Source organism: Eschrichtius robustus, chromosome 9, assembly GCF_028021215.1.
Source record: "Eschrichtius robustus isolate mEscRob2 chromosome 9, mEscRob2.pri, whole genome shotgun sequence".
Taxonomy (NCBI): Eukaryota; Metazoa; Chordata; class Mammalia; order Artiodactyla; family Eschrichtiidae; genus Eschrichtius; species Eschrichtius robustus.
In genome coordinates this window covers 43,846,349-43,867,493 of record NC_090832.1, presented here as the reverse complement: position 1 = coordinate 43,867,493, position 21,145 = coordinate 43,846,349, and the positions used below count along the sequence as shown (strand labels likewise).

At 36.3% G+C, this 21,145-nt stretch overlaps 1 protein-coding gene across 1 annotated transcript in view; it reads right to left on the bottom strand.

The window, feature by feature from the left end:
• Positions 1–6,136: 6,136 nt before the first annotated feature.
• The window catches only part of GOPC (golgi associated PDZ and coiled-coil motif containing), a 35,436-nt gene continuing 20,427 nt past the window's right edge, over positions 6,137–21,145 (bottom strand). Inside the window, exons 3-8 of the mRNA XM_068551152.1 lie at positions 18,671–18,846; positions 17,526–17,691; positions 15,055–15,150; positions 14,221–14,385; positions 11,911–12,091; positions 6,137–9,194 (exon numbers count right to left, since the gene is read on the bottom strand). Of these exons, the coding sequence (XP_068407253.1) occupies positions 9,064–9,194; positions 11,911–12,091; positions 14,221–14,385; positions 15,055–15,150; positions 17,526–17,691; positions 18,671–18,846 (915 nt within the window). The 3' untranslated portion in view covers positions 6,137–9,063. The remainder of the gene's footprint in view (positions 9,195–11,910; positions 12,092–14,220; positions 14,386–15,054; positions 15,151–17,525; positions 17,692–18,670; positions 18,847–21,145) is intronic.

Below are 21,145 nucleotides of genomic sequence, written 5' to 3'. Positions count from 1 at the left end.
CTTTCTTTTTCTTTGGTCCTGGATCATCTTCACTATCATTATTCTGAATTCTTTTTCTGGGAGGTTGCCTATGTCCACTTCATTTAGTTGTTTTTCTGAGGTTTTATCTTGTTCCTTCATCTGATACATAGTCCTCTGCCTTTTCATTTTGTCTTTCTGTGAATGTGGTTTTCGTTCCACAGGCTGCAGGACTGTAGTTCTTCTTGCTTCTGCTGTCTGCCCTCTGGTGGATGAGGCTATCTAAGAGGCTTGTGCCAGCTTCCTGATGGGAGGGACTGGTGGTGGGTAGAGCTAGGTGTTGCTCTGGTGGGCAGATCTCACTAAAACTTTAATCCGATTCTCTGCTGATGGGTGGGACTGCGTTCCCTCCCTGTTGGTTGTTCGGCCTGAGGCAACCCAGCACTGGAACCTGCAGGCTCTTTGGTGGGGCTAATGGTGGACTCCAGGAGGGCTCATCCTAAGGAGTACTTCCCAGAACTTCTGCTGCCAGTGAGTGTCCTTGTCCTCACAGTGAGCCAGAGCTGCCCCCGCCTCTGCAAGAGGCCCTCCAACACCAACAGGCAGGCCTGGCTCAGTCTCCTATGGGGTCAGTGCTCCTTCCCCCTGGGTCTCAATGTGCACACTACCCTGTGTGTGCCCTTCAAGAGTGGAGTCTCTGTTTCTCCCAGTCCTGTCGAAGTCCTGCAATCAAATCCCGCTAGCCTTCAAAGTCTGATTCTCTGGGAATTCCTCCTCCCGTTGCCAGACACCCAGGTTGGGAAGCCTGACATGGGGCTCAGAACCTTCACTCCAGTGGGTGGACGTCTGTGGTATAATTGTTCTCCAGTTTGTGAGTCACCCACCCAGCGATTATGGGATTTGATTTTATTGTGATTGCACCCCTCCTACTGTCTCATTGTGGCTTTTCCTTTATCTTTGTATGTGGGGTATCTTTTTTGCTGAGCTCCAGTGTCTTCCTGACATGATTGTTCAGCAGTTAATTGTGATTCCCGTGCTCTTGCAAGAGGGAGTCAATCTACAGATTTAATGGGATCCCTATCAAAATACCCATGACATTTCTCAAAGAACTGGAATAAATAATAATAAAATTTATACAGAACCACAAAAGGCCCAGAAATGTCAAAACAACTGTGAGGGGCTTCCCTGGTGGCACAGTGGTTGAGAATCTGCCTGCCAATGCGGGGGACACGGGTTCGAGCCCTGGTCTGGGAAGATCCCACATGCCGCGGAGTGACTAGGCCCGTGAGCCACAATTGCTGAGCCTGCGCGTCTGGAGGCTGTGCCCCGCAACAAGAGAGGCCGCGATGGTGAGAGGCCTGCACACCGCGATGAAGAGTGGCCCCCACTTGCCGCAACTGGAGAAAGCCTTTGCACAGAAATGAAGACCCAACACAGCCATAAATAAATAAATAAATAAATAAAATTTAAAAAAAAAAACAACTGTGAGGAAAAAGAACAAAGCTGGAGGCATAATCATTCCAGACTTCAGACAATACTACAAAGCTACAGTAATCAAAACAGCGTGGTGTTGGTACAAAAACAGACATATAGATCAATGGAAAAGAACACAGAGCCCAGAAATAAACCCACACACCTATGGTCAATTAATCTACAACAAATGAGGCAAGAATATACAATGAAGAAAAGACAGTCTCTTCAACACGTGGTGCTAGGCAAGCTGGACAGCTACATGTAAATCAGTGAAATTAGAACCTCTCATCACACCACATGCAAAACTAAACTTAAAATGGTTTGTCATGACACCATAAAACTCCTAGAAGAGAATATAGACAAAACATTCTTGGACATAAATTGTAGCTGTATTTTCTTAGATCAGTTTCCCAAGGCAAAAGAAATAAAAGCAAAAATAAGCAAATTGGACCTAATCAAACTTAAAAGCTTTTGCACAGCAAAGGAAACCATTAACAAAAGAAAAAGACAACATATGGAATGGGAGAAAATATTTGCAAACAATCCGACTGACATTAGTATCCAAAATATATACAAACAGCTCATACAACTCAATATCAAAACAACGAACAACCTAATCAGAAAATGCACAGAAGACCTAAGTAGACATTGCTCCAAAGAAGATATAGACAGTTCCCCAAGGAAGACATTCAGATGGCCAACAGGCACATGAAAAGATGCTCAACTTTGCTAATTATTAGAGAAATGCAAATTAAAACCACAATGAGGTATCACTTCACACCAGTCGGAATGGATGTCATCAAAAAGTGTACAAATAATAAATGCTGGAGGGCGTGGAGAAAAGGAAACCCTCCTACACTCTTGGTAGAAATGTAAATTGGTGCAGTCACTATGGAAAACTGTATGGAGGTTCCTTAAAAAACTGAAAGTAGAGCTACCATATGATCCAGCAATCCCACTCCTGGGCATGTATCCAGAAAAGATGAAAACTCTAATCTGAAAAGATACATGCACCCCAATGTTCATAGCGGCATTATTTACAATAGCCAAGACATGGAAACAACCCAAGGCCCATCAATAGACGACTGGTTTAAGAAGATGTGGTATATGTATACAATGGAATACTACCCAGCCATAAAAAAGAATGAATTATTGCTACTTGCAACAACATGAAACAACCTAGAGAATATTATATTAAGTGAAGTCAGACATAGAAAGATAAACATTATATGATATCACTTAAATATGAAATCTAAAAAATAATACAAATGAATCTATCTACAAAACAGAAACAGACTCAAAGACACAGAAAACAAACTTATGGTAAATCAAAGGGGAAAGGAGTGGGGAGGGATAAATTAGAAGTATGGAATTAACAGATACAAGTTACTATACATAAAACAGATAAACAACAAGGATTTATTGTATAGCAGAGGGAACTATATTCAATATCTTGTAACAACCTGTAATAGGAAATAATCTGAAGAAAAAATATATGTAACTGAATCACTTTGTTGTACACCTGAAACTAAAACAATATTGTAAACCTACTATAATTAAAAAAAAAAAATATATATATATATAAGTAGCTTTCTCCATGCCTGATAATGCTTTTTTTTTCCTTGAAGTCTATTCTCTCTGATATGAATGTAACTATCTCAGCTTGCCTTTGGAGAATATATGCCTAGTGTATCTTCTTTATCTTTTCACTTTCAAACTTTCTGTATCCTTAGGTATGTTCCTCATAAAGAACTTTTTGCTGGATTTTTTCCAATTTGAATCCTTTCTTTCAACTGGAGAGTTTAGCCCTTTATCAAGCACTGTCAAAAATCTAATCCCAGTAGCACTTCCTTGGCTTCTGCCAGCATACACTAGCCAAATCTTACCTTTTTTGATGTGTGGTCTTTCTTCTCCCTTACCAGGCCCAGCACATCTGCAGCCAGGATTTGCTAGGATTTAACCCTAGTTATAGGCCTATCAGCAAAGAGAGAGGAGAGTGGCAGTTACTGTCTTGGGCTGCGGGGGAGAGGGGGAAAAGGGTGGGAGGAGGAGTGGTGGGTAGCAGCCTCCGCAGCATCTTCCAGCATAAGCAGAGGTGACTTATTAGGGAAGGCTGGGCTGCTTCTGCAAGACTATAGGATGCAGTAGGGACTGCAGAGTCAACATCTTCAGGGGCATCCATCCAGGTGTCCCCATGGCATGTTTCAAGGTTCTAGGTTTTCCCTACCAGCACCTTGAATTTCACAAAATATAATGTGGCTGAACATTTAAGTCAAGTCTCTGAAGCTTTGTGACTGTAACAATTAGATGTTCAGCCTGAATCTCGGCTGTTTCAATCCTTCCATTGCAGGAGAAAAGGCCTCCTTATGAGCTCCCCAGAGGTCCTTTGGCTCTCACATTTCAGTATTAACAGCTTGGTAACATCCCTCAGTCTCTCATTATCCTTCTATAGGTCATCAATACAACCAAGCAGTAACCAGCCAATTCTGCTGTTTTTGTAGACACTGTCCTTTCCATATTTATCAAACGCCTGCCTCACTGAACTTCTAGAGAATTCCTCTCCATGGGGATATTTGCCTAAGTTACCACCTGTTTCTGGGGTCTCTAAGACCACCCCCGGGTTGAGCGACTTGCTAGAAGGGCCCACAGGACTAAGCATAGACCTGTACTCACAACTGTGATTTATTACAGAGAAAGAACACCAAGCAAAATCAGCAAAGGGAGAAGGCACGTGAACAAAGTGCAGATGAAATGAGCACGAGCTCCAAGAGTCTTCTCCCAATGGAGTCACACAGGATGAGCTTAATTCCTCCAGCAATGATGTATAATATGTATAAAGTACTGTCCACCAGGAAGCTGGCCTGAGCCTGGGCATAGGAGTCCAGGGTTTTTATTGTGCCCAGTCAAGTAGGCACTCTTTGCCTAGCATGTACCAAAATCCATGATTCCCAAAAGGAAAGCAGGTGTTCAGCATAAACCCTATTGTCTGCACAAACATTTCAGGCACAGTAAACCACTCTTATCAATTAGGGAATGGGGGAACACCCGTGAAGTCCAAACTGCTGGACACTAGCCACAGGTGAACCTCAAAAGCAGGCCTTTCTAAGGATAACAGGTTCAGGCCTGCTTTGATAACTCTTTTCTGCACACCATCTGTGAAATATCTAGTAACTGAGCCATAACCTTGTGCCAAGGCCTATATGTACACCACTTACCGGCCAGGATGTCATCCTCTTCAGGGAGATGAACCAGCTTCTAATCTGCTATTAACCTGTTTTCTCAGATCTCACTCCTGGTCCACTTGTGTTAGTCTGGGTCCTCCAAGAAGCAGACACCAAGACCAAAAACGGATCAGCTATAGAACCGACTTACTAGGGGCAGTGCTGGTGAGGAAAAAGAGGGTGGGAGCTGGGGTTGGTGGGAGGCTGGAAGGCAACCAGCCCCTGATGCAGGCATGACCCCAGGTAAATGAAAAAAGGAAGGATGGGTGAAAGTGACCTAGAGACGATAACGCAATCCTAAAGGAGTCTGGCAAGACCGTCAGGTAGTCTTCAAGCCAAAGTGAAGGAGTCAACTCTCTGCCATGCTCAGTCCCTGGCTGGCAGCAGCGTGAGGCACAGCCTGTGCGTTAATGTGGGGATGACCAGAGTGCAGAGGCTGGAGGGCCTTCAGTCCCTTATGTTCCTTCCTGCTGGAGAGCTGAGGGGTGCATTCTCCTGGCTGCCACGACCATGACTGTAGCTCTCAAAATACACCTGAAAAAGATTTGTGATCAGACAAATATTTAGCACCAACAGCACATGGTAATTTGCAATAATACCTTTCAGCTAAAATTTTTTTAAAAAGGTTAATTATAAAATCCCTTAAATAAAATAATCTTTTTAATTTAATAAACAGAACAATATCCTATGTGGGTGAATTCTGGGGAAAAGACTTTTCCAAATTGCTTGGTGAATTGGAAGCTGATACACAGCATATTGTATTAGGACTAAATCAAAGTTACTCAATGACAAAAAAATAAATACTTCTAAATGTTCATAACTCAATTTTCTGAAATATGGTTTACATTAATTAATACTTAGAGTAAAAGACCATTTGTGAGTTTTTCCTCCTGACTGACCTCAGATACCCTTGATAAAGAAAAAGCATTCCTACACATTCTACACCTAGTTCTCAGGTTGACTATAAATGACCACATGTACAACTTCTGAGGCAAACAAACTGAACCATGTTTACAGATATTTCTAAAATGATTTTATACACAATTTGGGAACTTCTAAATCATATATGCTTAGATGATAAAATGGATAAATACCTTCTTACATAGTATCTAATAGGATTTGTTTTCTAATTTTTATCAATGTTATCCTCAAAGGCAACATTCGCCATCAATATTTGTAACATAAAACTCACCCAAGGAGACTAGAGTTTTTGCATCTGCTACAATTCAACAGAAAACTGGTCCCACAGCTGCTCTGGCAGCTCCTTCCAACCAATATGCTTTTAACTAATTCAGATTAAATAGTTCCTAAAATCAAACAGTTAATTCCTACTAAAAAAAACTGTTCCACCATAGTAACTAGGTTCAGCCTTTGCATGGACTTTATGACTTGCTGGTACAAATAACAGAAGCTACTAGAAATAAATAATAAATAAAATATATAACATGGAAGAATTGCAAAATGTTTATTTTTTTAATGCGATTAATACCATTTTAATGTAGGAGAGGCCATCTTTATTTACAGGCTAATAAAAAAAATACTAAATTCAACACAACTAGATATAATACCTTTCTCAAAAATCTTATAGATTTGAGGCTGACCCTATGTGGAAGACTGGATAGGTGGGATAGTGATTACGTAATAAGGATGTCAGAAATGTGCAACTTAACACATGAATCAATATACTGTTTCTAAACATGAAAACAAAATAAGTCCACGGTGGGGGGAATAGAACCAGCACCAATGACAAGCTGGGCTAACTTCTGACAACTGTTCAGCTAAAACCATTCAGTTATATTACCAAGGATCAAAAAACTGTTGTCTCTTTTCAATCTATTTTAACAAGTCTCATAACCTAAATGTTGTCTGCCATCATATTCACAACAGACACTTAGAAGAGAATTTTAGAAGTTAAATGTAAATATATACACACATACATACAACCCTCAAACTCTTGAAAATTTTTTCTCAGCTATTCTGTTTGTGTGTGCATATGTATATTTTTCTTTTTCCTGTTTAATTGTAATAGCTTTGCAACAGTTCTCTCCTTATCTGTTTGGTTTTGTCCTTGAAACTCATTATGAGTTTCTTTCCTGTAAATGTGAAAACATAAAAACTGTTTCTCATTCAGTCCTTTGGGAAAAGTCTGTAGTTCTTAGTCCATCCCCCGAAGACTATATATTCTAAAATGAACTTTTAACTGAGTACTTTCTAAACACCTGGCGGGAATCTCATAGCACCATCTGAGCAACAGTGCCCTCACACAGGCCTGCAAAGCCAAGGTGAGGCAGGAATGAAATGGGAACCGGCCTTTGCAATTTTAAACTACCTGGGAAGTTTTTCATTCTGCTCATAAGCCCAAAAAAGTTTGTATCACAACCATCTCATACAATTCTTCATATTACACGGCGTCCTCATAGAAATGCCAATTCAAGGCTCTAAAAAAAAAAAACCCTTTATAGACATATTAGTTCTTGAAAATCAAAAGGTTTTAGCTAATGTTTCCTAAGGATTCAGCCTTAGTAGATAAAAGATACTCTCTGAAAAACTGCCATGGCCATCCCATCCCAGGTTGTGTTTTAAAAAGATAAGATAACATGGTTTTAAGTCAAAACAAAAAGTTTTCAGATACGTGTCAATGGAAATTTTTTTGACTAAATGAATACACTGGCTAAAATCCAGTTTGCAGATCTCATGTCATGCACGGGGGCATGTGTTGGAGTAAGGGATGCATAAGGAGAAGACTTTTTTTCTTTTAAGAGGCCTAGCCTGCCAGGAGCAAACAATAACATGTAGCTTGCTTAATCAGTTGTACAATTAAATACTAGCTTCTGCTTAGAGGCAACGCTATGCTACAAGGTATTTTAATATCAGTAACCATATATACTACGAAGTGCATTTCTATTACAAATTAACATGGTGATATACAGATGAACAAAACCACCCAAAACAAACCATAAATGAGCAACAGTTAAAACATAAAATTTATAAATAGCAAAACCACCAAATAAAGTATATACATTTTATAGATTTACCTATGAACAAATATACAGTGCATCTAGGAAAGATAAAAGAATGTGTTTTATATCACGTAACATTTGAGTATTAGAAAGAGATACTGATAATACTCTGAAAGCCTTCTCCCAATCAACATTCCCTTCAACGTATGTCCTTTAAAACAATGATATTGGCAAAACTATCATCTCTTTAAATGCAATGTTTTCACTTTCCCCTGCCCAGTACAGTGGCCTGCGGAACAGTAAATAAGAGAGCAGGCACTTATTCCTGGGATAAGCGAAGTAGCAAATCTAGTTTGCATATGAAAAGCACTTTAGTCAAACAAACACAAACAAGAAAAGCCAACCAAAACAATTACCATATCAAAACATGTTCACCTTATCTTACCCTCCAGTGCCTCAGCTTTTTGGATGATTGGCAAATCAGTTAGGTACTTTGAGAGAAAACTGCTTTTGAATGTATCTCATTGACATGGTAATAGATTTGAGCTTTTACTGACAGAAAAGATGTATCTTTAAGTGCCAGGACTATCACAAGACAAACATTATGAACAACTCAAAATGTATAAAACTGTCTTTCGTGGATTCCAGAAAAAAAGCATTTGTGACTAAACATTAATAACGTAATACTCCAATACCATGCACACAAGATCAACATAATTGAGAACAGATATTTTACATTCATCTGCATTTCTTTTAAAAACCTAAAATGTACAATGTACAATAACTTTTCTGAAACTATTTCTAGTGCAGCATTGATTGATAAAGGATTGCTTAAAGAAAACTATTTTGTACTGAATGAATAACACTGAAAAGCAAACTCATAATAAATGATCATTAAGAACTGACTTAGATATCAGGAAGCATATTAAATTAAAAAAAAAGAAAACACTAAAACCATTCTTTCAGTTAAAAAAAAAAATTAAGTCAAGCCTACATTTCTGCAATTCAAGTTCTATCCTTTGAAACACCACACTTAACATTCTGGAATACACAATATGAATTCATTTATTCTCTTATATTTAAAGGCTATTTCTTAAAAAAATTCCAGTTAGCACTGTCCTTCTACTAAATGGAAAAGGAGTCAAATAAAACAGTAGTGCTTCATTTGGTACTTAAGAGCCTAGTACTATCCTTTTGGGAAACACATGCTTTGGTGCTTTACAATTTTAAGAAAATCAAAATTACTTTACATGCAATAGCTAATTATGGTATACCACAGAAAATAGGGAGTTTTATGCATTTAGAATTGTTCACATGAAGCCCTGAGGTACCCGCCTTTCATTTAGGCAACAAACAGCCTCCCTTGATCTTGTACAGTCTTTGTCACCGTCTTCCCTAGTGCCCCAAATTCAGAATAGTCTGATTAACAATCTTGTCTGGAGATAGTCAGTTTAATAAGATTTTTTATGATACAGACTGTGCAGATCATCTAATTTAGAAGCACCATCTTCGAGTGGAGTTTCACTTGAAGTTCCTAGGTCTCCATTTTCATGTCCATCAGTTACTGCTTTCTTATTAAATCCTGAAAGAAAGAGAAAAAAACCAGATACTTTCTAGTTAAAAAAAAGTCATACTTTTATTGAGCTATAACAAAGGAATGCCCACTGTAATTAATAATAATAATATGGAGCAAATAACGGGACCCTAGATTAATCAAGTCAGCAATCTCTGACAAAGGAATTCTTCCTTCTTATAGCAGATATCAAACACTGTACAGATTTTTTAATATTATCTATTGGACCTATCTAAAAATTATATAAAATTTCCTACCAAATTTTCTATGAAACTTAGAACTGATACACACAATCCCAAAATTCAGTAAGTTCTACTCACAAAAATACCTGTTGAACTGTAAACTGTATTTTTCTTTTACATTTTGCTTTCACATTATTTAACTTCAGTTCACTGAGGCACATACTAGTTTATCACTACATCTAGTTTGTCCAATGTCCAGATAAAATTTAAAACTAATTTTGGTTAATCTACAAATAGTATACATATTTGAGTCACATTTTAAGTAGTCTGCAATTTACACAGGTGATAGAGAACCTTTTAGCCTCAGCTGCAAAAAGGAAGGGACAAGACCTCTAATCCTGACAAAAAATAGAAGAAAGGGTGAAAGACAACAAAAGCAAAGGAAAAGCAGCTCAACAGCGCAAGGTTTTGACATAGTGCCACAATCGTTTTGTTCAAGATGCACAGGGAGAACGATTGCTACTGTTGTCTTTGTATAGATGACTCACAACATATAGATTTACCAAAAGGGCAACAGTTCATCAGTTCACTGTAAAACTCTATGCCAGAAGTTCTCAAACTTGTTGGTCTCAGGATGCCTTTACACTCTTAATAAGTACTGAGAATTGCAAAGAGCTTTTGTTCATGTGGGTTATTAATGTTATGTGAGGTACTGATGTTTACCGTATTAGTGATTAAGACTGAGAAATCTAAAAAAAATTTATTACTTTATTAAAAATGATAATAAACTCCATAAATGTTAACATAAATAACATATTTGTTTAGTGAAAATAATTCTACTTTCCAAAAAATTTAGTCAGAAGAATATCATTATTTTACAATTTTGCAAATATCCTTAATGTCTGGCTTTACAGAAGATAGCTGGATTCTCTTATTTGCTTCTACTCAATGAGTTACAAGTATATGAAGAAAGTTCACCCTCACACAGATAAACAGTTAGAAGAGGGAAGAGTAACTTAGTTTTTTCAGATAACTGTCAATATTCTTCTTTGATCTTATACCAAAATTTTACAGTATAGAATCTAAAACCATATCAATGAACTTTCTCACACTCTGCTACATTAAAATCATTTGTCTATCTTGGACTTTGAATGGCTCTTTTACCCATGCAGGATTTAGTAACATCATGCACTGGTCATTTGAAAAATATTAGATCACTGAGTTACGTAGCAATTGCAAAAGCTGACACATTTCATTTTACTATATCAAAAAAAAATCACATTCGTTAATATCACCACCAATCTTATTAGAAAAGTTCTTTAAGTGTCAGGAAGCTGTCGAGCTCATGGTGGTTGATGCGTGTTTTACAAAATTCTAATTTTCACTTGAAAGCTCACGTTTTATCACTGGCAATAAATACTGTCACTTGTTCTCCTTGAAGTGATGGATTCACTTTGCTCATTTTAAGGAAAATGGCTGCCAAATAGTCTGAATAACCATAATTTGTCATTCTTTCAAGTAAAAATTGTCATGTTGTCATCCATGAAAAAAATGGCTAGTTCAGCTAGCAAATTAATCACTTAAGTACTTTTCCTCAAGACCAGCATCTTTGTTCAGCATACACTCAGTAATACGATGCATACTTCCCATTTCCTCACACAGAATATTAAAAAGTCATATACTCAAGATTTAATAAAATTAGCAGTTTTTACTCTTTCATCAAGGATATTCTTAAGAGAAACTGGCATTTTCTTCTTCTTTTTCATTCTGAGTGGATGGCAAGGAAGAACACAGTGATCACTAGTAAAGTGGTGCTACTGCTTTGACTCGCACTAAAGTATCAATAGTTTTACCCCCATTGCTTTTGTACCATAAGTGCAAATATCAACACAGCAAAAAAAGACAAACAATGCCTTAGTATTATTATGAAAAGTTTTGACCTCAAGAACCCCTTGAAAGGTATCAGGGTCCCGCAAGGATCCATGTATCACAATTTAAGAACCACTGCTCCATGTAAAAGAAAGTGCTAGAATTTTTCTTTAAAATATGTATAAATGATAGCAAAGGAACTAAACCAAAAATCCTCAAGATCACATATCCTGATTCTATTAATAACAATCATGAGGTAACAGTCTAATCACTTATTCATATTTAGCCTGTAAAATCATTGCATTATGAGAGAAGAATGCACATTAAAACAGCAAAATGACATTAAGATGTATCTACTCTAAAAGGCATGTTGGTCTTTGTTCCAGAGTCTAGAAAACTTGAATTTTATTTATTTTTCAAGGATCAGTTATAGTTTAGTAATTGGCCACGTACTTGTCCAAGATGACTCTAGAAGAACTTACATGTAAATAAAATTTTGGCATAGTTACTGGTGTACAATAAACCTATAATTTAGCAAGGGAAAGCTATCCATTTTGTTAACGATGGTTTCCCCATCATTAAAACAGTGTTACTAAAGAACAGCTAAGCCTTTTATATTTGTAAAGTTCATTAATAATAAATACATTAATTATAACTTTTAGAGTAATTTTTACCTTGTAACACTTTGATTTCCCCACTTGTGTCTTTGCAACTAGCACCAGGATTACTACTTCCCTCTAACTCATCAAGGTACAAACGGTAACGATGTCCACTCTCATCTTCATATTCCACATTTTCATCATCAGAATCCACTTCAGGAGCCACATAAACTACTTCAAATTCAATCTCTCCTCTCTAAAATGGGGAAAGAAAATGAGGAAACCAAGTTACTGTAATTATAATTTTAAAAGATTTCCAAATTCTTTGCGGTGAGAAGTAGCAGTTGGCCCTCAGATGTAGCTCCTTTCAAGACAACAAATAATGAAATTTTAGAATCTCAAGAGGTAAAAGTAATTTCCTTTTAATATTACATATTTTTCTACCGATCAAAATATTTTTGTTAACAGACCTAAAATAAAAAAGGATGTTTATTCAATTTACAGAATTTTGGAACAAATGTTCAGTTTAAAAGTCATTTTGCCATTTTATACTTTACATAATAGCAATTCAGCAAATCCATCTAATAGTCAGATATTAAAGTTGCACCTAAGGGTACCACACAAACTTTTCTCTAATTCAAGAAACCTCTACACAGTGATTTCTTGTTTCTTACTGAATAGGTCTTGAGCCTTTCCTTAACTTTCACCGAGTGCCAAAGTGTTAAGGTATTCTGTTCAGTAGTAATAGTAATTACTGTATTTATTGTACAAAATTATTATCTTTCAATCCTCAGAATAACACTATTATAGTCCCTTGTACATGAATGAGAAACCTGAGTTAGTCCTGGAGAGAGCAGGTAACTCTCTCAATAAGATGAACAAGTAAAACAGAAAAACAGAAATTTGACTCCAAAGTCCTCGCTCTTTCTACTATACTAGACTAAATGTGTAGTATTTATCTTGTAATTCTTTAATAACAACTTTATGTTCAGGTAAAAAGTTACAGATTATTTCATGTTAAAAAAATTACAAGCTACAATTGTCATTTAATAAGAGACTACAATCACTATACCCAAGTCTGGTATTTGTAATTCTCTGAAAATTATAGCCTGCCTTTGCTCAAAAGAAAGCATGCCATTTTTTTTTTTTTTATTGCTACTCACTAAGTTAGTCTGTGGCGCTCCTCTTTCCCAGCAGTTTAAGGTTATACTTCAGAATTTTAACATGCGCTTAGTGTTTCCATACAACTTTGTATCTCATGAACTGCATCTCATGAACTGCCTGTTTACATCTCCTTTACCACAGCTGCTGTTCATCTCACTCTTATGCTACTGGATGACAGCCAAGTTGGGTTGAGAAAACACCAACTTAAAGAGACTAGCACTGCATTCTTAGATCTCCCTCATCAGGCAATGCTTTAAAAATACCATTTTGGGGGAGATGGTAAATGCAGTGGTCTTCAGTAAAGTTCTCTAAATGACAGAATCAGGTCTGTGGGTAGCTGTCATGAAGAAACAGATTTTTGCGCTTAATATGAGGAAGAGCTTTCTAAAAATCAGCAACATACAACAATGAAATGGACTGTTTTGTCACCAACAAGTCCTCCCTTTAATACAATTATTTAATTAGTGATACTGTAGATATTTATGCATCATGTAAAGTTGAACTAAATGAGCTATAAATTCACTTTCAACTCTGAGATTCAATTCTACCCTGGCATACTACGCTGATGATCCAACAAATATCTCAATGTACTAATCAACACCTCTCTAATTCCCTCAACCTTATTCTTAAAGGAAAAAAAGAAAACAAAACAAAACAAAAAAAATTGTAAGTACTCTGGATAACAAATATGACTCCTGGATATGACTCTCAACTCTTTATATGTTCTGCAACCTTAAGCAAATCATTTAATTTCTAAGAACCTTACTTCACTCATTTTAAATAAGAGGGTTGGGCTAAATGATTTCTAAGGACCCTTGAGTTCTAACATTTATGACTGTAAAATCAGTCCACTTCTAACATTGTTTTTTCTATAGTACTTCATATTTGTATAGCATTTTAGTCATTAATAATGTTTTGCCTTCTAAGAGCCAAGTCCTGTTCTGAACACTTTATATGTATTAACAAACTTAATCCTTACAGCTCTCAGATGAGGACACTGCAGCATAAAGGACTTAAGTAACTTGCTCAAAACTATACAGCTGTGAAGAAGAGCAAATCTTTTTCAGTAAATCTGGCTGAATGTCTTCTATAATAGGAAACTAGTATCTATATATATACACTTTACTACTTGAGAAACCTCCTAGGGAAGTATAAAGTATTCAACAGATTCAAAAAGGAACAATCAACAGATCCAATTTTAGTTACATAAAGGGAACTTACCTGCTGGGAAAGAATGGTTACAGCTTCTTTATGCTTTGTGTCCCTTAGGTTAACTCCATTAACAGCCAGGATAGCATCTCCAACATGTAGCCCTCCACATCTATCAGCAGGTTGCCCTGGGTGGATCTCAGAAATGAGGATTGGAACACCATGTTCCTTTCCACCCTAACCAAAAAAAGCAGTAAATTAGTTTACCTTTGTATAGTCACAGACTATTCTACTGATATTTTCCTAAAAACATTTCAGTAAGCACCTATACTCTTATTATAAATACTGAGTGAAATCCTATTTGCTATTATATTTAGGTAATGTTAAATCAAATTATTATGAATATCAAAGTTACCTCTAAATAAAACGATTAATAATATACATGTGCTTTTTAAAACGCATTCCAGAGCCAAAAAAAAAAGAACCCTAAAAAACGAAAAAAAAAAAACAATTAGCTACTCTCTTAAATAAATAAATAAATAAATAAAAATATTTTCTGTATTAGTAGTCCACAGCACTATTAGATTTTATCAAATCTAAGTCACTATGAACGGTAAGACAAACCATTATTTTATGTTCCACAAAAATAATTATAAGATGAATCTCAATTTCACAGATGTTAAAATGTGAAAAAATATGCAACACAAAGTTGATGAAATGCAATATTTGGTACATTTCACCCTTCTAGCTTTTAATCATAATTGTGTGTGTGTTGTTATCCATGGGGATAAATTTAGTTATTTAGAAAATATATTCAGAATACTTTATTTCCCAATGATGTCCAACAAAGGAGCATGATTATACTAGACAACTGTAGAAAAGAAGACTGGAAGCACTACTTCTTACTGTAATTGAAATGCCAAGGCCTTCATGATCTTCCTTAAGGAGGAGAACTTTTCTAATTGGACCAACACCTTGGCTTTTCTTTAAAGAGTCTTGATCCTTATTGAAGGAAAAAAAGAAGAAAAATTAGTACTACTTAAATAATATACCATATAGAGTAAACCCATACTATTATAACTTGCTTTTAGGAATCTTTATTAGTTGCCTGTAATGGATACACAGTATAGTGTTAAGAAAGTAATTAATAAATAGATAAAATGGGAAAGCAAAAATAGTTCTTCTGTTAACATGGTGAAATACAGATGATTTTCTCACGCTCTTATTAACTTCTTTAATACATCTGGTACATCTCTTTTTAAATTGTAGGACATTACAAAAGAAATCACTGCCAGGAATTGATAAAAAAATATCTTCAAGAAATGAAAGGAGGTAACTTTATCTTAACTGGAAAAATAACTTAAAGATCTATATCCATTTTAACTGATTTGTAGAACTGAAAAACATAATGCCAACTGGATCATTAATTACTTTTTCATTTCTTTGAGTTCTGGAGTCTACCTCTTAACTAAAGGACCTTGTTCCATTAATAATTCTTTCTCTGGTACCTTTACTCTTTCCCTCTCTCTACAAGCTCCTTCCCTAATTCAGCACATGAAAAAACTCCAGGTCTCATCCAGCTTTAAAATACTGACCATGTACAAACACAAAACAACACAGATAAAAACCCTTCAATCACCCACTACCTTCTTTACCTACTATCCTCCCTCCATCTTTCCTTAACCAGCACACACAGTTAATCCTAACTGTAGTTACTTCCTTGCCTCCTACATTCAGTACTCCAACCACTGGAATTAGGGTTTTGCCCCCACTTGCTCCAATGAAACTGTCTTCTCTACAGTCACTAGTAACGAATGTGGCTACTTCCAATGAATACGTTTGTTAGTCACTGCCCTTCTGAACCTTGCAGAAAGTTGATACTGTTCACTATCCCCTCCTTGAAACCTTCTCTTTTCTTTGGTGTCTATTATACTAGTACTTTCCTAGATGGCCTGTATCTGACAGCTCCACCTCAGGCTCCTTCCTTTGGTGATCCATTTCCGTCCCTCACTCCATAAAAGTCTCCTTCCATCTTTTTACTTTCTATATATTTTCCCTGGGTGACTTAATCAATTCCATGGTTCAAAGGATGATTTACCTAATAATCTTCAACTCAGAATTCTCACTAGAATTCCAGAGCCGTATATCTAACTGGATATAACTTGGCCGTCCCACTGGCACCTCAAACACTACATGTCTAAAACTGATCTCATCATCTTTCTGCCAAAATCTTCCTTTCCCTCTATTTGCTTTATCAGTGCATGCCATCTCACTCAGTTGCCCAAACCAAAAACCCACACTTCCTTCTCACTCACCTACTTAACCAAAAGCAGTTAGTCACCAAATCCTCTTGATTGTACTTCTCTCAAACCTGTCCTTCCTCTAACCACTTTCTCCTTATTTTATTATCTTTCTAAATGTAACTCTCCGACTCCAATTAGGCCCTCTTCCAATATATCCTCTTCACTATACCAAAGTAATTGTCAAACAAATATTAAATCTTATTAGTCCACTATTTTATTGAAAAACCTCATGATTATCAGGTTAAGGTTCAAATTCCTTTATTTAGCATAAAATAACATTTATGATCTGGCCACTGCCTAGAAGTTAATGGGGACCAACAGTGTCCCAAAGAAGACAATGGCATAAGTGCTTATTGCAATCGCCACTCCTCTCCCACCAACTAGACGTACATATCAATTTTTCTTGCAATAATCTTTTCAGAGGCAACAAATAATTTTACTATTCAAGGTCAGGCTTTATCTGATACTAAGATATGTGATCCACTGGGTAGGAGTTAGGTATGATTTTATTATATTAAGGTTTGTATCATTAGGCTGCTGTTGTAGTGAAATTTAATAAATTTTTATCCAGGTAGAAAGAAAACCTCCTGTACAGTGGTGGCTACAGAAGCAGACAATTGGACACAGATCTCAAATTCCATCTTAATGCAAGACCAAACAGTTATAAATGTTAGCTCAGAGACTACAAATAAATCTAGTTACTAAAAGTCCCCCTGTAAAGAATCATCCAAAAATATTTGCCAATTTATCAATAGGATCACACACTCTCTGCTTAGCTTAAAATATTTGTAAACATGCCTAATCAAGATGCAGGAAAATTCTGAAATATGAGCCAAAGCAACATGCATTTGCCAGCATTAGTTCACTGCCTTCAGAAATATCATTTTTGGGCGTTAGTAAATCTGTAAAGAGCTATATGGGTTGCTGAAACTTTAAATATGTACCTATTTTAAATAAGTTTAATTCATTTTTAAATAAAGGTTTTAAATACTAGTACAATTTTTTTTAATGCAAAGGATTTGTGATTAAAGAAAGGGCAAGGCTGAGTGAGAAACAGCAGCAAGGCAAACATACATGGCCTGGTGGTGCATGCATTGGTCGCTTCAGGTCATTACGCCCTCTACAGGCTCTGATAACAGTTTTGTGACGATGCAAATGTATTTCAGCTTCCAACTGGTTCCAAAGCTTATCATGAGCAGGTCCCTTCATATCTCGTCCTAGTAATTGTATTTGTTGGACCCTTCATATTGGGAAAAGAATTAATTCAGTTAGTTTTTCATTATACATACTATACAAAGAATTCAGAAGAATTACTACTGAACACAAGTAGTTTTCACATAAATCTAATTCAGTAATAAAACTAATACTCAGGAACCTCCTGATGTGTCTCAGATTTATAGACATGAAAATTCTGAAAGAGACAGGTGTCTTCAAGGGAAAAGCAGCTTAAAAACAAAAAAAGAATGATTGAGACCTTCTTTAGTCACATACTTAATTCATATACGTCTTAGAAACAATTTATGAGACTAATGTCAATTAACATGTTTCATGTCTTGCATGCAATCACACTAGTCTTTAGATGAGGCTATTTTTTCCAATGACAGTATCTTTTTACAAAATGATTATTTCTTTAAATGTGGTAAAATTATTAGAAAATGTGCACTTCAAGATAATATAAATTATTTTTATTTGCTCCACATCAGTCCTTAATATGACATTAGAACAATAAGCAGAAAATTATTTAGTAATAATAATGAATCACCAAAGTTTGTGAATAATTTACCATAAAAAATTAATGCAAGCAGAACTCTGTATTATTATGATAAAATCACTGTCATTCCAACATGTTTTTGAGGGGCAAGAAAGACTGGGTTTCAATGATCACGGAAAGAATTCCTACGGAAGTCCTGCCGTACATGGGAACATCATCTGTTATGGTGTCAAGGCAGGAAATGGTAAAAAGTGCAGCTCTAAGAGTTGTTAGCATTTCACAGTAATTTACTAGCAGTGTGTGTGTGTAAACCGGAAATACTTATTTAGTATGGCTAAATAAATCTGCAATATGTAATGCTATCAATATTAACAGTAAGCCACAGTCAATGATAAAATCACTCTTAGGATAAAGATTAATATTTCATTTACCAAAAGAGATAAGAGTCAACCTCTTTAACTATGCAGTTGGTCACCTAAGAGCACAGGGGTGCCCATTTTCCACGCACCTTCCTGCCAGTTCCTTATCCAAGTACTTGGCAGCTAGTCTTGCCCCGTAAACTTCAGCCTGGAGAACAGCTATATGTCTACGAAGGGCTTCATTCTCTTTTCTCAGCAACTTCACTTCAGCTTCAAGTTGAGCTTCTTTCATTTTCTCTTTTTTGTTTGCTTCAAGCTCTCTTTCCTATTGCAATTTTTTTTAAAAAAATAATGCAATGAATATACTTTTAAGACTCTTTAGCAATAGACCATGTTCCTTAAAATACACAAAAGCACACAATCTATGATACCAACAATGAAAGCATATGATAAAAATTACCACTTCATTTCTATAAAATGGAACACAAAGATTTGGATCCAGTTTTTTTTAACTAGTACCAGAAGGTGTTGGAACCACTTCTAGGTAAGATAATAACATGGCTTGGGGCACCTTGATCCTGAGGATACGAAGATTAGTAGCCTTCTCTAAGCTCATGTTATCGCATACTAATAGTAAAGGCTTCATTGGATAATTAAATTTACTCCCTACTTCCTAAAAATGACTCCAAAACTAGACCAAAATAATCACTCTGGTGGTTGTGCCCAAACATTTAATGAACTTTAATGCAGCAATTCTATAAACAGGTCAAAGCCATTCAGTTACGCAGAGATACATTCTATGACCAATTTATCTTACAGCATTATAAGAAACTGACAATGCTTAAATTAGAACAGATATTCCAATTCTTTTAAGACATTTTATGGTCATGGAGAAATGCTGGTAACAACTGCATTAAAATATTTACACATTAAAAAATGTCTGGGGCTTCCCTGGTGGCGCAGTGGTTGGGAGTCTGCCTGCCAGTGCAGGGGACACGGGTTCGAGCCCTGGTCTGGGAAGATCCCACATGCCGCGGAGCAGCTAGGCCCGTGAGCCACAACTACTGAGCCTGCGCATCTGGAGCCTGTGCTCCGCAACAAGAGAGGCCACGATAGTGAGAGGCCTGCGCACCACGATGAAGAGTGGCCCCCGCTCGCCGCAACTGGAGAGGGCCCTCGCACAGAAACGAAGACCCAACACAGCCAAAAATAAATAAATTAATTAATTAATTTAAAAAAAAAAGTCACACTATAATCCAACTTAATTCACAAAATACACGTAAAGTGGTAGCGCATATAATGGATTTAGGAAGCAACTAAAATTTAAAAAAAAAAAATGTCTATACAGAGAACAGACTTGTGGTTGCCAAGCAGGAGGGAGGGAGAGGGATGGAATGGGAGTTTGGGGTCAGTAGATGCAAACTATTATGTACAGGATGGATAAACAACAAGGTCCTACTGTAGAGCACAGGGAACTATATCCAATCTCCTGGGATAAACCATAATGGAAAAGAACATAAAAAAAGAAGATATATGTGTGTATAACTGATTCACTTTGCTGTACAGCAGAAATTAGCACATTGTAAATCAACTATACTTCAATAAAAAAAATATGGTTTATGGAAAAAATATCTATAGCATAGATATCTATAGTATAGTATCTATGTATATATATCTACGGTATATCTATGGTATAGATTATCGCTGAACTTTGGGATCTGGATCATCTATTTGTCCATATGTTAAAGTGACTGAAGAACTGTTTTCTGAGGAAAAATACTGGCCTCACTTGCCTACTATGAGGTTGGATGGATATCCATTTTTACTCTCAAAAAAGGATGCCATCCTATGCGCCACTTGGTAGATAACCCATATATATGAATTTATAGGTGTTAGCCAGAGAATATAATATAACTTTAAGATCTTTGCCATGAAATTTTTATCACCAGCTCACATGTGAGAGAAATAATTTTCAATATACTTTCAAAGTGTAAAGTACAGTGTACCTATACATCAAGGGTTACAAATGTAAATACCTTTGGAATTCAAGCACAGAACAGATAGGCAGGTAAAGACAAAGTGGAGGGGAAAACAGAAGGTAAAAAATCCTGCCTAAAGGGAGTCAAATTCAAATTCAAACACACACACACACACACACACACACACACACACACAGTGTGGCAAAATAAAACCCTTCTGAGAGTTGGACAAGGGCCCTGAAAGATCTTTTAAGTGTTATTTTTGGATCAAGAGAACCATCCCAAGTTTGAGTGGAAGTGTTTTTACTGACTTAGAGAACTGCTTTTACTGACTCACTAATTTACAGAATCTATAAATCCTGTGGAAATACAGTTATATTTATTGATGAGAGGTGGATGACACTGTTCACTACACCATGTCCCCTTCAGGATATTTAAATAAAGATCTACACCTCAGCACAAGAAGAATGTTTCTCTTGAGTGAATGGCAAATGATATTGTTTCTAATGTATGAGCAGTGATTATTACAATTATTTCCCTTTTTATTATGAATATTAAGCTGAGAAACAAATGTAAGCAAACTTTTAACAATTAATGGAATGTATTTGGTAGTAATTTCAATGTCTGCTTTGATCCACTGTTTTG